General features: G+C 37.7%; 1 protein-coding gene across 2 annotated transcripts in view; it reads right to left on the bottom strand.

Annotated features, from left to right (window-relative positions):
* The window catches only part of SLC9A3 (solute carrier family 9 member A3), a 53,879-nt gene that overhangs the window by 16,908 nt on the left and 16,006 nt on the right, over window positions 1-20,965 (bottom strand). For both annotated transcript variants that reach the window (XM_027779159.2, XM_013294916.3), the window contains exons 2-6: window positions 10,882-11,184; window positions 5,637-5,797; window positions 3,523-3,601; window positions 2,541-2,718; window positions 1,445-1,665 (exon numbers count right to left, since the gene is read on the bottom strand). In XM_027779159.2, coding sequence (XP_027634960.1) covers window positions 1,445-1,665; window positions 2,541-2,718; window positions 3,523-3,601; window positions 5,637-5,797; window positions 10,882-11,184 — 942 coding nt within the window. The remainder of the gene's footprint in view (window positions 1-1,444; window positions 1,666-2,540; window positions 2,719-3,522; window positions 3,602-5,636; window positions 5,798-10,881; window positions 11,185-20,965) is intronic.

Raw genomic sequence — 20,965 nt, 5'->3', positions numbered from 1 at the left:
CCTGCCACGGCACAGCATCTCCCAGGGCTCCCACCATGCAGAGGGAAAACAGCTTCTCCACTCCCAAGAGTGGCACAGCATCACAGCACACATGTCCCAACCGCAGCCAGCCAGGACTGCTGACCAGTGCAAAACCTCTGTTTCTCTTTTTAGACAGCTTTGAATTTGTGCTAAGGGAAAAGACGAGCATCTTATGTACAGCGCTGTAGGCAAGGCCTCTGGTGGAGGGCACCCTGAACATTAATTCATGCCACCAACCATACTTCTCCAAAGCTATCAGAGCTGCAGTTACGCAAGGCCCAATATCATCAGGTATTTAGTGATTTATCAATGACTAAACTCAATTACTTTAATGGATGCATATTGTTATTGCTGACTATTTCCTATTTAATTACTCATCACACTTATTACAGGACTGTTAACTGCTCATCCCAGGAATACAAGTGACAAAGTCAAGATACTGAAAACTCGTTTAAACACCTCACACCCATCAGCAATTACAGAGAAGGAGCTAAATGAACAGTGGTTACAGACTACATAGAAAGGAGGACATGGGGCTAGGCCCTTCATTTGGTCCAGGATTCTTTAGACAGAGCAAAAAACATCTGGCAATACTGCCAGCTGGATAAATGAATTACCTTTTATTTGGATTTAATCCAAGACAAACAGGCAAATAAACCTATTTAATTTATTCTCAGATTTAAGTACATACACCAAACTGCTAGGTGTGTTACTCTCTAAAGTACTTCCTTCTATGCATTTTTTTGTGATTTCAGCCCTTTCACTGTTTCCCAAAACAGTGATTAAATACTAGAACTACACAGTTGAGCAAATCTTCATTGGTATTTTGAAATGTTTGTCAATTTATATAAGCCCAGTAAATTGACAGCAGGTAATCCCTACCTGCCACAGTCTTATTTACTCAGTTTTTCACCAGTCCCTGAGAATTATTTCTTAAGCCAGAGAACTCTGGTGTAACTATTATAGTTTGATACCACTGTGTGTCTCAAACCTGAAGTCAACCGTAAAATTAGCTTAGGACAATCGCTCTATTACCAAATTGAAAGCGCTGAAGGAAAGAGACGTCTGACAGGACTCACATCTTTTTTAGGCTGCAAGTTAAAGAACAAAGTCTGTTTCAATGGGAGATTTTACCAATACCATGTGCTGGGTCAAAGGTTAGCCACCAGGTGATTCATGTCAATGCTGGGCTAGTCATATCCTCACATTTCATCAGAAGTGAAATCCTGCTATAGTTTCAGCATATGATGAAGCTTTACTATAGAAATCTACCCTCCTAACTCAAAACCATCCATAACTTCAACAAAAATAAAATTAATATTTTAAAAGGAACAAGTCTAGAGCTCCAATTTTTATTTTTTGCAAAAGAATGTGATTGCATCACAAATACAATGCAAAGACAGGAAGAAGATCGTCCCCTTACCAATAACTCTATATACTGAGATGAAGACCAGAGTTAACACAATAAATGCTGTATTCCAAGTCCAGATGTCTGGATTCACAGCTGAAATTCCCAGGAACATGAAGATGATAGTTTCTGCTCCACTGGCCATCATTTTCATGGTGTATCTTACAGTTGTAGAAGATTGTTCAGATATGTTAGCCTTGACATACTTCTGACAGCAGATGCCACAGAAGGTTATCCTAGAAAAAAGAAAGAAGCAACCTTTCAGAAAATAGTTGTTGTAACATTTAATACTATTTCCATCTCTTTATCACACAGTGAGAAAACCCCACCATTAATTCCTAAGAAAAAATACGCTCAGGAGCCATTGCAGAAATCCAATATAGGTAAAAAGTGTATCTCAGACATTCATCCTGAGGTGACCCCAACAAGTTTGAAAACAGCCTTCCATTAGATTGTAACAGACCTTCATTCTCTTCACGTTACCACACTGCTTTACATGCAAAATTTTAAATCTTGTTTAGATTAGACATAAACTAATGATCAGTTTGCAGTAAGATTTTCAGATCATGGCTATACTCACTGTAGCATCTACAGACATGACAAGCAAAACACGAAGAAAGGTATGCCAGCGATCAATGGATACTAAAAGAAGAAAGATCACAGAGGCACTTGAGCCAAAACAGGCAAGATTTAAGCAAACCTTAGCAGGCCAGTCAAGACAGTGAGAGCAGCAAATAATCAACGTTCATTTAATGCCTTAGAAATTCATTGTTTTAATTACAAATTATAAGGAAATGTGTCAGTACAAAGGGACAAAGGTTAGATAATGAAATAATATTAATCACAAAGAGGAAAGAGTCAAGTCTGTGCTTTGCACAAGAAGTTCCTGTGTTGCACAGCAGATACTGCAAAACTTGCATTCCTTTTCAAGGCTGAATGACAGTATTTGCAGACTATGATCTACTGCAGCATGAAGATAATACACAGCATAAGTTTCATAACTGTTATACTCTATACCTGTACTATATAATTCAGGTCTTCCTTGTCAACATTTTTAAAAACCATATGCCCTCCTCAGCCTCTTCAAAGGCAGTAATAAAAAGAGACTTACGCAAGGATAGCGGAAAGAGAAAGCATCTCTGCCGTGAGGTAGGACAGGTAGGAAACGATAAATACAAATCCAGGTTCAATGATTCTCACGTGCTTGGTGAAACGACTGACCAGTGAGAGCAAGAATGCAAAGAAAATGCCAACCAGTGTCCCACCCAGGCTCACCACGAAGAATGACACTGAAAAACAAACCCAAACACAGCTTAAACAGTAGAAATATAAATGGTTTGAACTAGTTCTACTGTATGGCCAGCAAATCAAAGAAAATTTTGATGGAAGTATCAAAAATTATTTCTAAAATGCAACAACATTAATTGCTTTTCAGCACTTGGTACATGAATGTAGAATTCTGTAGAAAAATACAAGGTTGCTTTCTGTTAAGCTTCATTTTTTTGCTTATTCAAAACCCAACAACTGTTTCTTCCAAATTTTTTTTCCCCATGTCCTGTGAACAAATGTTTTTCCAAAAGCGTATTATAGATTATGCCAAAGTCACTGCTAAAAGATTGATTCATAAGATAATGTAGTATGATGTCATGCTTGGAACAGAAAACAGTGACTAAATTTTTAGGTAAATAACATTACTTGGTAGTCACTGGCAAATGTTAACTTGATGGCAATTGGTGTTAAGGAGAGTGAGAATGCCCATATGCAACCTCAACTTTTCTGGAATGCAGGCGGAGCACAGGCTGAAACCAAGGACACATAAAATACAAAGAAAACATGTATAGCTGTCATGTTTGGTGGTGTTAACAACTGAACTCTGCAACTGTTCAGTCTCCTCAGAAGAAAACAAATCTGTTTCCCACATACTCAGGAATATTCACTTACTTATCTTCTTAAGACATTTGTCTATGGAGTGTGGGAATTATGAGCGACAAGGGAAAGGACTGAAAAATCAATTACTGATAGCATAATAATATTCTGTTTACAAGTCTCTGTATGTACATCAATGATGTGATACAAAATACAATTCTACGCACCTATGCCTTTGACACATTCAATCCCCGTCACATTCTCTGGGCCTATTGTAACAAAAGTTTCAAACACATTGTACAGCACCTGAAAAGAAAAGTAGACTAACTTAATATTTACTCCTGAATTAAGCCAATTAAAATAATCTCATTATGGGCCACAACATTATAACTTCTGAAATTATGTATGACTGGGGGGGAATTCTGTGTGGAGGGAGATTTTGCAGAATTTTAATTTTTCAAAATTGAAAATATGCAGCAGAGCAAGAAGAAACAAAAACTTAAAAAAAACCAATTTCAATTTCTTATTTCAATGATTTCTATCTATAAGAAGCACTGTCACATCTAGATGTGTTTTCTAAAGCACTTCTCACTCTAAAATCCAGGTACTTTGCAGTTTTGTTTAATCACCTGTATAAGATAAGTAAGATACTTAATGAGAAAATAGTAAGATGCTAATAAGATACTGGATTGAAATAGGTTGGACATAGGTAAAATAAGTTGAACATGAAATATATTAAACTGTAATAGCTGTACTAAAGCTTTTAAAATAATCGTCTAACAGTGAAAATGCTGAAAGTAAAGAATTCATTTTATCCATACCCCTGCCTAAGGAGGTTTGTATGAGTATCATTCTTGACACACATCTGTCTAATCTATTCTTAACTCCTTCAGTGGAGAACTTTACTATCATTTTCTCAGCTTTCCTTGTTGCAGCTAAGCTTGTTAATTCTTATGATATTTACCCCAGTCACGACATGCAGGTTACTTTGTTCTGTAACAGTAGTCTTTTAGATATTTACATTTAAAGAATGCTACATCATCCCATTTCTTCTGTCCTCCAGTCCCTCCTTTTTCAAGATAAGAACCCCAGTTGCTTCAAACTTTCTCACAGGCTGTGCTTTCTGACTCTTGATCATGCTTACTCTTCTCGTCTGGGTTTTCTTCAACAATCAATCAAACTTTATTTGTAGAGCAAATGTTTGTACTAATTTCACAGTTACAAAAACACCTTTCCCTCTGAAAGTCAATAATGTTGATACTTGACTTCATCAAGGGTTTATTTTAGTATCTGTTTCTGGTACCCCAAAAGTACTATTGAGACTGATATCTAAAAGCAATTAGGTTTCTCTGGAGGCCCTAAATGGAATTTTCAAACTCACGTGAACCATTAGGCTGCTGCCTGTGACCCTGCAGTGTCTTGCTGCCTTGGTTGCAAAAAATCAAGCCTCTGAGCCTGATGGACATGTCTTACCCTCCTTTGGAGATATGCAGGAGCAGGAGTAGGGGATGATCCAATAAGCTGATTGAAGCTGTATAGCAACTTGTCTGCACAGCGTTTTTCTGCCATAGACCTTCCTAGACCCCTGCCCACTAGCACTGTACTACAAAACTACTGACTATTTTATTCTGAGAAAAAATTTGTGTAGAAGGAAAAGGCGTTTCAATCAACATAAAAACATCAGTAGAAATCTGGGATTGTTTGAAGTCTATCAAAGTCTATTCAGTTTTCCTTTTCTTCCTAAATGACAAAACCCCAGAAATCAACATGTTACCAAAAAAAAACCCAAACCAGGAACTTTCTAAAATGTGCCACAATTTTTCCCAAATTGGCTCTTTGTTATCTATCTGTTTGATAAACATCTGATTGAAAATAGAAGTGATGGAACAGGCATATGCACTTTGGCAAGTATTCTTCCTCTCACTGGCTATATATCTGAGGTATGCATATAAATTATGGGCACAACAGAAAAATGCAGAAAAGAGTACATGCATTACAAACAACTGCAAAGAAAGGCTTTAAATCCCTGGAACTAACTTCAGTAAGTCACGAAAGCCCTATTTGAACAGCAAAGACATGTAAAACATACACACATGAAACATCATCCAACTGAGAACTGTATATTTTTATGTGATTTACAGGCTCCAAATAGTATTCATGCTCAGAAATGTAATCTTTACAATACAGTGTTTGTAAGCAAGACAGAGAACACTATGAGCTATGCTACACTAGCCTGCAAGCAGATATATTCAGATGATACAGCATTTGATTTAAGGGGAAAATATGCTTCAGAAGAAACCCTCTAGAGTTTGCATGACGTTGGAATATATAATCTACTTACCACAGTTACAGCATCATTCAGAAGCGATTCTCCAAAAACAATGATGAACAGAACTTCATTGACATGGACTTCTTCAAACACTGCCAGAACAGCTACAGGATCCACAGCGGCAATCAAGCTGCCAAACAGGAGGAAGTCCAGCAGTCCAGTTTTCAGGTGACCTTCAAAAACAAAACCAAGTATAAGCATCTGTAATCATCTGTATTACTATAGATATAACGGACCGTGATATTGCAGATAATGCAAAATCCTTGAAAGAGATCCTAAGGCATCAGCTGGAAAGCTTGGAACAGAAACTGCTTGACAAATTCTGCGTAGTGTCACCTTGTGTCCAGCAAGGTTTGTTGGATCCTGTATTGGCCCACGTAGATCAGAGCTGATTCCAGGAGCAGGACAGTCCTGGTCTTATGGCAAGGCACTCAAGTATTTCCAGACATAAACTAGCTTCGTACTTGTGTGTGGTTTGAGTAAATTGTCTCAGGAGAACTAACAAAATAGTGAGAGGCACATACCAGTACTCCTGAATCAAATGTTCCAAAATACTTCATGCCACAGGCCAAATTTGACTCTACTAAGAACTGCTGCAGTGGAGCTCAACTGCACTCATTGCAGTCGAACACCACTTGTGGCCTCCTTGTTCAAGCAGACATTCATCGGTAAGTGCAGTTAGGCCACTTGTTCCCAAATTATGAGTCATGAGGCCACTGTTAAATTGTCTGCAATTAGACTATAAAAACAGATGAAGGACTAAAATGTGCCTCAATGCGCTTGTGTTGTAGCCCCTTAGGAATTTTGGCAATTATTTCAAAAGTCTTGGAACTGCAAAACTCTGGTGACAAAGTAGCACGGTATTTATTTAATTTTTTAAATCTTCTTTTAGTTATGAAGGTTATTTTGTTCAGTTATGAGAACAGACCAAGACAAACATTGCTATTGTTTTAAAAGTAATGGAAAAGGGAGAGCCACAAAGACCACTTTGCTCAACATCCTTGCAAAATTTACCCTCTTCATGCAATGAAGAGTGGTACTTAGTCATTTTTTCTGTGGAACAGATTTTTGAAAGGGTAGAGAACAGGAAAATTACCTGTGTGTTCACTAACAGGTGGAGGAGGAAGCAAGGCTCATTAAGAGGTGATGAAGCCCAAAATTGTATAAGGAAGAACAAAGAAGGAATATGTTGAGAGTTCATTCATTAGGACACAGTGCAGAGGTCCATGCCCAAAATTAATAGACAGTTGTATCAGGCATGATTTCTACAGGTGAGGGAGAAATCCATCTCATCAAATGATTAGGAAGCATGAGCCAGACAGTGACAGCCAGCAGGCGCAGCCAAAGGATCAGCACTGCCTGTAACGTACTTCCAGAAAAGCATGGCCACTCCGCTAGCAAGAACTTGTTACCAGATAGCCTCTCAAATCCAGAATGTTTAGCGCTTGGGAGGTAATTGAACAGAAACTAGATTCCAAGTAGTTTTGATACAAAATGGCATGGGTGTATTTACCCACCAGGACACTTACATGGGCAGCCAGAGACAGGAGCAGACAACACCCTGTTGTATGGGATAATGGCCAATAACGGGGCAGGGGCGAGGGTGAGTGTGTGACCTGCAGAACTACCTATTCTCTTAGCTGCTCTGCGGCAATCAGAGCATCTACCATGTTTTCCATGCAGTTTGTAGGGACCCTGGTAAGGCCCTGAAAACAGAAATTCATAGTTCACAGAGATATAACTACTTTATACTTTCAAAAAGATAAATACTCCTGTTCACTCTTGGACATGCTGCGCTGTGAATGAGGACTGGATCTCTCCTTTTCAGTGTGAGAGAGGGGTTGAACCAGTGAGCCGAAGTCTGTGCCAAAAATGCTGAGAACAGCCTTGAACCTGAATCTAAGTAATGGTTCCATCAAATGTTGCCGTCCTCCCAAGCTTAAGGAAGGAACAAGCCCAATGACAATAATTACCAGATATCAGGGTACAATAGAACGTAAGCTTTTAAAATAAATTGGCTCACTGAGATTGCTTATCTTTTTTATATGTTACCAATTATAATCATTGGTACATTCTTTGAAGACTTGCAAAGCTAGTGAGCAAATATTTATGGAAAGGTTAAGACATCTGTAATTCCTACAAAGCAGTGGCAAGAGGCATGGGGCTTCTAAATCAGACTTCTGTTTGGAAATAACTTGCATCATTAGTCTAAGTGATACATGACCATTGCTTCCTTCAGCTCATCAGAGTTTGGAATGACTAGGAATGACACCTGAGCAAGGTAAGTTCGCTGGGCCCAGTTTAAGATGTCTACACATACTCAGCATGTTGTCATTATGACCTAGATGGTACAGGAAAAACCCTTCTAAATATTAGTCACAACCACAATTATCCCACAGAGAAATGCTGCATGCGTTACTTCTCCAGCAGATGGTGAACAGTTAGTGCTATCAGCCAGGAAGATATAGGGTTAGATCCTTCCTTCTATTCTGTGAAAGCAGACTGGTATGGCTGTTAGGTAATAGTTAAGGTGCTGATCTTTTAATTTCACTTCTCAAGATGGATCTCCTTTTTATTATCACCATCTCTCTTTTTCTTCTTCAAATTATAGTATCTGTAAGGATACTGAATGCAAACAGAGAGCTGCTTTTATGTTTATTTATGTAGTAAATTATGTAATCCAGTTTGGGTTATGCACTCTTATATTGATGGACAGTACCACAGGGTCATTCAGTGGTAAAGCTGGAAGTAATTTGGTTTTAGTTCATCTTAGTCTCTAGTGGATATACACTCCTATATTTTAACCATATTACTTTTTGCATTAATCACTTCATTTGTAGAAAAAGTGGGGTAGAAACAAAAACATGCCATAGAACTACAACTAGAGGCTGCTGTGAACTCTTCTAGAAATTGAGCAACTTGGCATTCTCTTATCTTCAGCAAGCAAGTAACAGCAGCAAAGCTTTTTGCAAAGCGTGATGTCAGATCTTGCTGACATCTTGGAGGTCAACCCAATGTATTTAATGGATTAGTAAGTATGTGTCGTGGATATTTCAAAGTCTTCCTTAGTTTTGCTGGAGAATGACACAGTTTGAATCAGGGACAGGCTTCTCTGGCCCTTTCCACAGCTGAAATTAGAACTCTAGTAGGTTATAATAGGTCTTGGTGGTAAAGATAGTTCCCCACAGAATACCAGTTAAATGTTTAGAATGAGCACTAAGTTCACCAGGCATGTCAATTTATTCTTTGCCTTTGTTAACATCCCTATTCTTAGCTTGTAGAGCTTTAGCTGTGAGCTGCGGTAGAGACTGATTCTCCTGTTTAACTGTTAAGCTCAGGGTTCTAGTATATACTGTCACTGAAAGATTTGCATAATGATAAAGCAGAACATGTAGCCATTAAATCCAAGTCTTACAGTTAGTCAAGAATTGTTTACAGATTGGGAGGAGAGCAAGAGATCAATGTATTTTTCACTGAAAATAAATTTTGAGAAAACACTGGACTTTTCCGTTTCATATGTCATAGAGAGGTCAATGCTTTTTTTTAATGATTATTACCAAAGTATTTTTAAAAGTAATTGTTATTCATTAACATCATCAGAACAGGATGCTAATAAAATATTTTTGGTCATAGTTTTTAAATTGTGCCAAGCAGCTTGGATATTTAAAGAGAGAAATCCTTGCCCAATCTGTTGCAATAGCAATATCCCTTTGTCATCTTTCTTGTTCCTGAAAACCTGTTTTTAACTATAATGTGAAACTGTAGATGCAATATATTGTGCCTGCAGGCTGAAAGCACATAAAACACCTTACCTACCTATTAAAGTCAATACTATCTGCATCTGAGCTGTCACCTCTGTGCCTTCTAAAGAAAAATTGTTACTTATAAAATGTGAGTTATAGTAAGGCAAATTCCTAACGTGTAAACTCAATCTATCATAGATGTCTATATTTCAAATATCTGCAGTTACGTAAGATGAGTCTCACATGAACAAGTCTATGGCCTAGTTCTTCCAGACTGGGATCTTTCAAACAAGGACAACACAGGTTTTCCTTAAAATGGATTGAACAGATGTCCCAACCCTACGGTTCATTTCAAAGAACCCAGCCCCCAGTTCTGCTGCTTCCCTGAGCTGGACAATGACAGCAGTTTTTGAGGCTGGAAAACTACAATGTTACCTTCTGTAATAATAAGCTAAGAGTTTAATTCTCACAAAAATGTTCTCTGCAACATCTACAACTTCTGACGTTTGAGGCACTCTTTTTATCTGGACTGAAAAGGAGGCCTGTGGTAAATTACTTGGGAGTGAGTTTTGCACAGCTATGGTTAGAGAAGAGCTGGTGAGCAGCTGTTTAGCCTTTCACATGGCCCACCCTGCACTGTGCTCCCTGTGGTCCCTGGCCACCCGCGCCGGGGCTCTCAGCAGCAGGTGGGCAGAGCACACAGGCGCAGCTGCACACACTGCCTGCACTGCTCTCAGCAGCCCTCAGAGGTGCCTTGTAACTACTCTCTAGAACTCAGTAACCTAGTTTTGTCCTAGAAGGGCTCTCGAGATTCTTCAGTAGACACTAAAAAAAGCATCCTGTTTTGATACAGGGTGCCTGTTTCAGAATACATGCAATCCACATACAACGTGAATTACTGTTCTTCAGATGGCAGTACGTAGCTCATGCGCGTGCCACACCTGCTGAGATTTAAGAATTGCTGTTCTGTGCCTCATCTAGCAGCCCCATGCCCTTAGAACTGTAGTATAATTAAGACAGTGCATCTTACATGCGCTACTTGCCTCTGTAACCTTTCAGTTACAATTTCCAGCCTCAGAACACAGAGCAGAGATGTATCCTGCATACATACCCACTGAGGAACCATTGCTTACTTAATATTAAAGCTGAATGAAAGAAGGCAGTTCCATTTCACATTAACTTCAAAGGTTTCTATCACAGTAGAAAAGAAACAAGCCCTTCAGAATGTATTTTTGTCCAGATGTCCATTAGCAGGATGAATCCTGAGCTTCATCTTGAGAGTGCACACACACATTTATAGCAGGGAAGTATGACAGACACAGGTTCAAGGCCCTTTTGTGCTTGCTTTAGAGAGGATTTCTCAGATAATTCTCCAATTTGATAAAAATATTACAAATTGCTCATATTAAAATTGGATTTTTCTGCTAAAAAGAGTGTTAAGCTGCAAAGGATCACCCACCTAACAGATGCCATAGGGAAGCATTCACAACTGCAACTTCACAGATCAAACTTACCCATTATTCCTGTCCGATAGACACCGTAGAGAGATAAACCAGTTGTGGCAGCATTCCAGACTGTTCCGATGACAGCATACAAAAGAATGGAACCAAGATTTCCAAAGAACAATCTATTTGGCATAAAATATCCAGCATCCAAAACAATGGGGGGCAGCAGATAGAAAAAAAATACAGTTGGTGTAAGGGCAAAGGAGGCAATGTGATCTGCAGCCCATACAATGCCACCAAGGAAGAGACCAAGAACAATCAGTAGAGCACTCTCTGGAACCACACGAGTGACTTTGTGGGACAAGTGGAAAACTGCAAGGAAAGAGGAAAACAGTTTGTCACAATTGTACTGCAGGAACAATTTGAGCAACAACTGTTGTTAGCTGGCAATTCTGGCTTTACACAATTTTCCTACTTTCACTGTCATTAGACCCAAAAGCATGCATGGAATGCATAGGATACAGACAGTGTCAGAACCCAGCCACTTATAGAATAAACTAAAATAGGTTGATTTTCAGATTTTATCCAGCATATTTCAACTTACATGAAACCAATATTCCATAACATTTATCTCCTTTTTTTGAATTACCTTCTCCATAGAAGATCTGTTTAGGGAAGGACTGTGTTCTGTGCAAAGCAGTAAGTGCAAGACTGAAAAAAAATGGTTGAAGTGCTGGAAATGTATGACTTTATGGTCTATTTCTGTATCTAAAAATACACATCTAACCTCCCAACATTTTTCTTTAAACATTATCTGTGTACCAGCAGGTTTCTTGTAGGATAGGAGAAGAGTGCTGAAAGAACTAGTTTCAAGACAATTCTTTTTAAATTTATGAAGAATAATATATGACAATGTAGCTTGCAGCAGGAGCAGAATGGAGCTGATACCATGGGAAATTCCTTTGGGGCCTTTTCCTCAAAATCTTAACAAGGATTTCAGTTAATTCAGAGACTCTCTGGAAGAATGGGGGCTTTAGTGGTGCCTTCTTAATATATAGACATATTCATGGGAAATGGTTCTGCAACAAGCTACTTTCTTTTGTATAAAGTATAGAGTATACTGTATCTTACAGTAGTATGTCAAATATATTAATAATGATGAACAGCATCTATGCTATCTATTATAGAAAACCATGTAAGGGTACGGTATGGTAAGGCTGTTAAACTAGTCGATAATTAGAGGGAGAGAAATTTATAGACTGCTATGAGCACATCTAAAGAGACAGAAAGGTGGCAAGGCCAAGACAGAAAAACCAGACTGTTTAAGATGACAGAAACACCAGTAAGACTGCAAATATATATGACAACATATATTTATAGTGCACTTGTTATGCATCAGATAAAAAAGAAAAAAAAAGCAGACAGAATATAACAGGGAGAAGTCAAGTCTACAAGGAAAGATGAAATGTGAAAAAAGAGGAGGTGGCAAAGGCATTTGGTAATAAGGAAGCACAGATGTGCCAATTTACTTTCCTGGGATTTCTGTGAGCTTTTCTTTCAGTTTATCTTAAATATCGATGTGTCCCAGATGATCTGAACCCTGGCACTTCATGATACTGACCCAATAAACAGGATTTTATTTATACAGCTTTGTGCTGAAAAGATGAGTTTCACTTCAGGAGAAAATTCCACTAAAAGCTACCAAGTTTCTCCCAGTTTGAACATCAGCCTCGAACTGTGTTGAAGGTTTTACAATGTTAATACAACTTAGCTCAAAACCAGTTTGGGCAAGAAGCCATCACTAAGAATTCCAGCCTTTTAAGGTATAGTAGAAGAACTTTTCCCATCACTACATAGAGATCTTAGACCAGGTTACTTTACTAAAAGACCATTGTTTTTTTCCTCGCAGTCAAGTATTTGTCCTAGTCAAACATTTACTAGTTACCTTTTAGACCGTTTTAAGGGCCCCATTCCTGAACTGTCTGTCTTCATATTGGCTGCATCTTCACAGGCAATGTTAAAGCATCACCCACCACAGCAGCCCCAAAATGAGATGGTTCCTACTAGTTGTAAAACCTCTATGGCCTCATCAGAATAGAAAACATGAAAGGAAAGATGACAATGGCCTGCCCATACCAACAATAAGCATGAATGTAGATGTCCCTAAGTGTTTGTAGGCAAGATTTGAAAACTAAGCCATGTTAGAAGACAGCTTTAAAGTGGGATTAATACAACAGCAGTCACACATGAAAGCGAACTGCATTCAGTGAAGCTGGCTAAACCATGCCATTTTTCTGTATCATGTGTCATGTAATCAACAGCTGAATAACACTTCACAGAAACAAACACTGTGGGTTTTCCCAGTTCCCTCTTCATAATAAAATCTCTTGGGCTTGCATTAAAAAAAAAAAAAACAAAAAACAAACAAAAAACAAAACAACATCAAATAAAGAAAAACAAACTAGCTGCTATTCCACGTGTAGAAATTGTCACATTTATCTTCTCAGAAGTCTTTCCTACTGGTCATTCTTGATGCCTTGAATTTCCAGTGAGTGAATTATCAACTAATTTATCACCTCACATAGTAGGGATTATCTCCTTATCCCTGAAAATGAATGTTGCTGAGCTAGTCTTACTAACCCAAGTCTGTTTTTCCTACTCTTGTGTTTGCAGATAAGCCAAGACTACAAGAAGTTAAAGTTAAAAATTTAAAATAAACCCGTGAAGGCTTTTCAGAACCAGACATTTGAAAAAACACCTGAAGTCCAGCTAAAATTTCATATTCTGTACAATTCTCACCTTTACAACCAAAACCAATCTCTCCCAGCAAGTGCTGGGAAGCCAGCCTGATTTTGGTTATAGCCCTGTCTCCTCCCAGAAGTTGCATGTTCCCAGTGAATCAGCTACATCATATCTGCCTGTGCCCCCGTTTAACTCCAGTCAACCGATTATCTGTACCAGATTTTAATACTACCCGCAATAAATTCTTCCACTCTGTTAGTTTAGGAATGCAGGCTGTGGACAGGAAAGTTATTGCATGAACAGGGCTCTAAAGAAGTCTTTTCCTTTTTTTGCATTTGGCCCAAGCAAAATCTGAACACTAGAACATATCTGTTTTAAGGTAACTGCCTAGCTAACTCTCCAGGCAGATAGTACGTAATATGATTAGCAGAATCCTAGTGTCTATAAACATAGAAATACGTAAAAGGAAAATAACACAACTGATTAAATTCAATTAAATATCTTTAGACTAAGATGTAATTGGAACTTAGATTGATGTTTTAAGTTCATATTTGCACTTGCAGTGATCAATTATTTTTTTTCTGGTTATGCACAGAAGATATATTCAAGCAAGATTATGCATTATGAGTAGTTATTACATTTATAAGAATTTATAGCGATAGATTAATTTCAAATTCACTCTTCAATGTTTTTTTAATGATTCATTATCCTGAGGTTAGGTCTGTAGTTTATTGAGTGTGTTAGAAACTGATATAATGATAGTACATTAATTTCATAAAGTTCGCCTTTACTTGCTTAGGAGAGATACAGAATTAGTCTCACAAAATTAATTCTGTCCCCATGACAAAGCAGAAGAATTGAAAGCTTTAATTACATCTAAATGTCTAGCATGACTAGGTGTTTCACCTGATTGAGGAATAAAATACAATCCACCAATAATGGACAAGGAGTTTAGTTTGTTTCTGTTGGGGAAAAAATTACAAGCATCAGGAAGGATAGCACACAGTGCTGCTCATATAGACGACTCTGTGAGGGACCCAGAGATGAAATTAAGTCTATTTTCACTGCTGTTAATAATGAAAAGTACATTAACATATTTTAATGAGGAGAGGGAAAGAGCAAAGAAAGAGAAATTTTAGCCAGTCCGTGGTATAAAATAACTCAAAGTGCATAGGGCAATCTTGTAGTCTGTAAATTTTAACATCATTTAGAATTCATCTACATAAGTCTAGGCACAGTATTAGTGAAAAAGTTAAACATATGCCTTCCATCCACTACATGATAAATCTGGCTTGAAATAAACCTGGGTTGAATTGGCTAGTGGTAAGCCGTGTTTAAGTTAAGCTGAGCATCACTGAGTTAGAAGCTTTCTATGAAGAAACAGTTATGTACTATAAATTTCCTATGAAATTTTTTTCTGACGCTTCCTTTGAGATCCAAGAACAGACTGCGACACTTAATGTATCTGATGAGAAAGACAAAACAAATTAGAAGTCTATGACTTGATGACTGAAACACATTTCTTTTGACTCAAAGAAAAATATACTTTAAAAAGTTATTTATTATCACCTTTTAAAAATGTGGTAACTTAGATTAAATCCTTCAGTGGAATTTACAATATTCAGTGAACTATCTGTTGCTTTCTAAGGCCATCTGAAATTGCTTTGCAAGAAGTGATTCAACAAAATAATCTTTTTCTCATTCACTAAAGGAAACGAAGACAGAAAGGACTGATTAAATAGCAAGAATAATAAATCAAAGAACAATTAAAAAAAGAGATAACATACAATTCATGCTCAATTTACTTCGTATTTGTAGACACACACAAAAAAGGTTTTCTGAAGTAGGGTTTTCCTGTATTTGGTTCCAAATTATCTCCAAGAGCATCTGTTAGTTACAACAGATACAAATTTGCAAACATTTCTCAGCTCCTCCTACCACTGCAAGTGACAGGTGTGGGGTCTACCACATGCATTTTTTGCTAGTCAGTCAAATCTGCACTGAGAATATGCTATTAGTCTATTTTTCAGTTCTGACTTTGTCTTCACTTATAAAGGTGAAGTTATCAGAGTATATCAAGCCATTAATGTTTCTAACCTGAGATCCAAGACTTCATTCTGTGTAATTGGTGAGAACCCTTGCCACTGACCAAAGTTAAGAGCAAAACGGTGCAAGTTTCTTTGTGATTCTTTACCTTTACAGAGATGCAAACAATAGTATCTCCAAGGCAGTATATAATCAGTTCCTGTAATGGCACAGCACAGAAGCTACTCAAGAGAAGTCATACATCAATTCCACAAAAGAATATTCAGCCCAAAGGGAAATCTTTCTTCTAAACATCTTCCAGTTTGACCAGCAAGCATGAAATTTTTGTTTCTTATCTACCTGTTAATGTTCTCCTTAGTATTACCAAGTGGGGATTCTATTCAAAAACTGTTTAGTTCTACCCTTTCTGCAGGTTTTTTCACTAGCGTCTTTTGCAGATATACATTATCATTTATAAAAAAAATAATCCTAAATACAAAGTATATTCCGTTAGCACACATGGAAAAATCTGCTTTACCTTGCCTGCGTAATAGTTCAAAGTATAATCAAATACCAGTTTGTGAACTAATTTGATCAATTGTAGCTGGGCAGTAATACAGTCCAAAAGCCTCTGGGAAGTCCCAGTTCATTCCTATTATGTTGGTCTACCTGACTAGGGAATGGCCACACTATCTAAAATATAATATGGAACATACATTTTCAAGAAGGGATCATTCCGTTTCCACCATCCTGAAAAGGCATACATCCCTGGCCACTGTCTTGCTCCCTATCGCCAAGCTTTAGCTGCAGCCAGGGAAGCACAGCTCAGACTGACCAGTTGCACCTGCCATACAAAACAAGCAGCAGCAGTGCTGTAGGAATGCATGACATAGCCTATGCAAGCCCCTGGGCAGAGACTGCAGCATTCATGGTGTATGAACTGTGTGTAGATGCTGGGATGGAGAGAACTGTGCATTTTCTACCCTTTTCCCCCCTGTTTTTTGTCTGCAAACTCCTTTAAAAAGTTATTTTAGATTCTTAGTGTTTGACAATTTTTCCTCATTGACCTCTGTATGTAGGAGATCCAGATACCCTGACCTCCCCAACATCTAAAAAGAAGCTGAGCAAATCACTTCTAACTCTTGGTTTACTAACAATCTCATGTAATCCCTGATCTTTGCTGACTGCCTGTAGTATTGTTCTCTGTGGTTCTCTCATGATACTGAGCGCAAGGCATGCCAGTTTCATTCAGCACATCACCTAGTCCTGACCAGCCGTAAGGGTTTCTGAAACAGCAGACAGTACTGACTCCTTAGGAAACTTCACTGTTGCAATTGTTTAGAAAAATCACTTCACAATAATGACCATTAGTGTTTCTCTTTTTTCATTTCTCCTTTTGTTTTTGGGGGGGTTTCTGGTGTTTTTTTTAAAGGAAGGATAACTCTCTTCTTCAGTCACCTTGTTTTCTGTTTGATGGACAACTTTCTTTATACCGCTACAGCTTTAATCTCAAATTTCTCCAGAGGTTTTGCTACTTGTCCTACATATTTGGTTTTAACTGCTAAGTTTCATGTATTTGTTCAAGAGCATGCTCTTCTGCTTTCTACTTACTCCACTCTTCTACTCTGAGAAGGTTTATGATACAATTTCCTGTGTAGTGAAGTTCCCCATATCTAAATTTCTCTTATCTTCTGTTATGGCTCCCTTTACTTCTCAATAGTCCTGCCCACCTACCAGTTCTCTAATGAACTTTCTGCAGTTGCTGTACTTGGTATTTCTTTATACTCACGTGGCTTTCATTTTCTGCTCTACCCGTGTAACTCTTACTATTTTCACATGACATGCCAGTTTTGCACCCCTGTGCATTGACCTCTGTTGTACTGGATCTCTTTAAGATTTCCTTCATGACTTGACTACATAGGTTTTCTACCCTTGCCACATTACCAAACACAGAATTTCTTGCCTGCATAGCCATACCTTCCAAGTAATTACTGTTGCTTATGTAGCCTGCACAGAAGTTCTAGGAATTTTAGTTATAACTGTAAGAACTACAAGAGCCATTTGGTAGTGTTGCCTGCTGCCAGGCCCTCCATTATCACACCACCACATTTAATAATCCTCATTTCAGAGGATTTTAGCTCCAGCTAAGCCTATGTGAAGGCACACCAGCAGCCCTCATCACATAGAGACAGCTAAAGCCTTCGTTCTTATTTCTAGCCTGAGCTTGTTCACAACTATTTTATATCCATTTTGCTTTGTGATATCAATTTTCTTAAATAGTTATTTTCCCCTAACGTTAAATCCCTCACTTCCTATTACATAGGCACAGAGAGAAACGTTAACTCTCTCTTTATTGCTTGTCTTTGGTTTGTTAAACTAAACTACTTATTTTCAGTCTTCAGTTCTGCCTATTTCAATCTGTGTTCACCTTTGTGGGCTCAGAGTGATCAGAAATACAGACTGCATTCTGCATGAGTCACAGCAGAAGCAGGTCCAACAGCATTAATAATTTCTTATCACAATCTATAGTTCAGCTACATCCTGATTCATTGTCACACTAGTGACTCACAGTCCTCCTGTATTCACTTCATACAGATGTATACCTCTCTTCTCATTCATAGCCTCATGTGGAAAGTCTTATCATTGGCCCCTGAGTGAAACTGCCCATGCTATTACTGTATGTCATCCCTTCCCCTAGTCCTCAAGGTGGGGTTTTTTTTGTTGGTTTTTATTTTTTGGGGGTTTTGGTTTGGGTTTTTTTTTTTTTGGGGGGGGGGGGGGGGGGGGTGTTTTGGTTTTTTGTTGAGTTTTTTTGTAGTACAATAGGCATATCTACACAAATACTAATAATGTCTAGGGAACATGTAATCTTGCCTCTTTGTGCGGTGGCAATTTAAAAATATAAAAAAACTAAAATCCTGTATAAGACTAGTCCAAACCCTAAACTCTATGGACTTCCACAAACAACCTTCTTATAGTTTCATACTTTTATCTTGTTCTTTCCTTACCTGGTAACTGTTCTACCCCCTGTCTTATTAGCAGATAAATTTGGGCCTAAATCAAGCGGGTGGGGGGAAATATAAATCTTCCACTGTGTTCTAAGAGTGGTTTGGTTGAAGTAAAGATTCAAAGCGTCGAGGAACTGCTTTTCCAGCCTGTCCAGGAAGTGTTTGAACAGACTTGATATGGCTGAAGTCGATCATTATTACTTGTATTTGCCTTTCTAATCTTTATCAACAAGTGCACTTAGTTGTTTTTTTTCCTGGTCAGGAGACTGATAGCATATTTTATAGTCCTTTAGATTCTGTTTTGTGCACCTTGCAACAACGGTGTTCTGCAGGTCTTATGAATTGATTTTGCCATTATGAATTGTTTGTATACAAGTGGTAAAAAACCCTTGAAGGAAAAGCTTTTACTAACTTCTACACAGTATTACTTAGACAAATCTTAAATGGTTTTATTAATCAGTACCTTATGTTTTTTACCAAATCTAACACAAATTGAAAGATCTGTTGAAAAAAACTCTGATATATTTTATCTCAGAGGTATTTTGTATCTGAAGAAAGAGATATAATATACGTGTATTGTGTAACAAGCAGTAAAAGCCATTTTTGGTATAGGACCTTGGATACTGTCTTAACATACACTACAAGAACATGACAATTAATACTATTCATACTTAATCTTGGACCTATTTTTCCTAAGCAAGGCACAAAGCCCTTCATATTTAATTTGTTTAGATGAACTGGTTTGAGTTTGGTTTTATCCAGCTCAAGAAAGCTTGCTTTGTCACATATGTAATGATCACCATTTACAAAGTGTACAGCATTGTAATGAGCTCATTAAACAGGAAATGTTAGGTCACTGTTCTTTGTAGGTGAACAATTAACAACATGTTTTAGCAGTTAAATATGCAACCAACATACAGGTCAAGGTTCCCAGTTGATAGGTCATAACATACCAAGATAGCCCCAAGTCAAATTCAAAGAAGTGTGTGAGAAAGCAACTATTACCACTATAAGCACTTAGAACATAATGAAGTTTAAACAGTGAAGTTATCGTAATTATGCCAAATAGCCCTTTTTTGAAGGAGCAGTCCCACTGCACTGCAAGTGTGGTAGCATTTGGCCCTTATGCAACTGAATGGCATTGAAAGAAAAATGGGAACAGTCAAAAATAATATTTCAAAATGAGAGCAAAGTACACATTAGAAACACCTTGAAGTATAGTAGAGGATATAAAACAGGACAGCAAAAGTATCCTAAAACTGCTTCATTTCCTATGCAAAGGTATTAGAATTAAGTTTGAAAGAATCTTCTTGCTCAAGTTAATATTCCTCACAGACTGAACTCAGTTATGGGTTACTATGAGGTTTCCATGGTTAGGATGCTGTTAGTACATTTATGATATTCCATAAAGAAGCACAGCTGAAGGACGTTACATAGAATGACTCTGTATAAGAAAGAATAAAACCAGCATGTTTCTGTCATAACATCTTCCAATTACATGGTAAAGGGTCAGCAACAACTGTAAGCAGGATTAGTGGCAATTTTCTGATTATTAAGGTAGTATTGACTAAAACAATTGCCTGAGGTCTAAAAATCTGATTTTACAGTATAAACTTAAAGAGCATTTTGGGGCATGAAAACAAGGTAGAATTTACTTTCTATTATCAGTATACCTTGCACCTGCTCTAGCTTTAAAGTTACCTTCAAAAATTCACTGAAATTTATGGACAGATATTGAAAGCAATTTTTTATTTTTAAAATATTAAACTATTTCCCAGTAACATGGGGAGAACTGAGGTAAATAAATGCCAACATATGCTAAGTTATCTCATTTCACGCTATGAATTTTAGAATATCTTTTCCTTTTGACCTTCATTTTAATATGATAAATGAATTAAAACAAAGGTCTCCCTTTGAGAATGCTTTGGCTTTTGCTCATACAGATAAAGAACTGCAAAGAAACTAACTACTAATGCTAAATGGAAACAGTTGTTCTAGTGTCACAATAAATTGTGCAAATAATTACCAAAGCCTTAACACAGACCAGAACCACTCCTCCTTGGTTCAGGCCCATTGTAGAAAGAAGAAAAAAAAAAAGCTGAAGAAGGAATAATTTAATGAATCCCAATAGTACACTGAAACTCTGAAAATTTCCTTATACTGTAGGGACTTCTACAGCACTACTTCTTGCAGGGCACAGTAAGGATTGCTGCCTGTTAATGAGGGATATAATTAAAGCCTAAGGCTAGGGGCAATAGCTATGAAGGCTAATCCAAGTCAAAGCGTTAAAAAGAACTTCTTTCCATGCCTTGATAGACTGCCTTGCTTCCTACCCCCTACAAGATACCCTGGCAAGATTTTAAGTAGTATAACTGCAA

The sequence above is a fragment of the Falco peregrinus genome, chromosome 3 (assembly GCF_023634155.1).
Source record: "Falco peregrinus isolate bFalPer1 chromosome 3, bFalPer1.pri, whole genome shotgun sequence".
Taxonomy (NCBI): Eukaryota; Metazoa; Chordata; class Aves; order Falconiformes; family Falconidae; genus Falco; species Falco peregrinus.
This window is presented reverse-complemented; position numbering and strand designations above follow the sequence as displayed.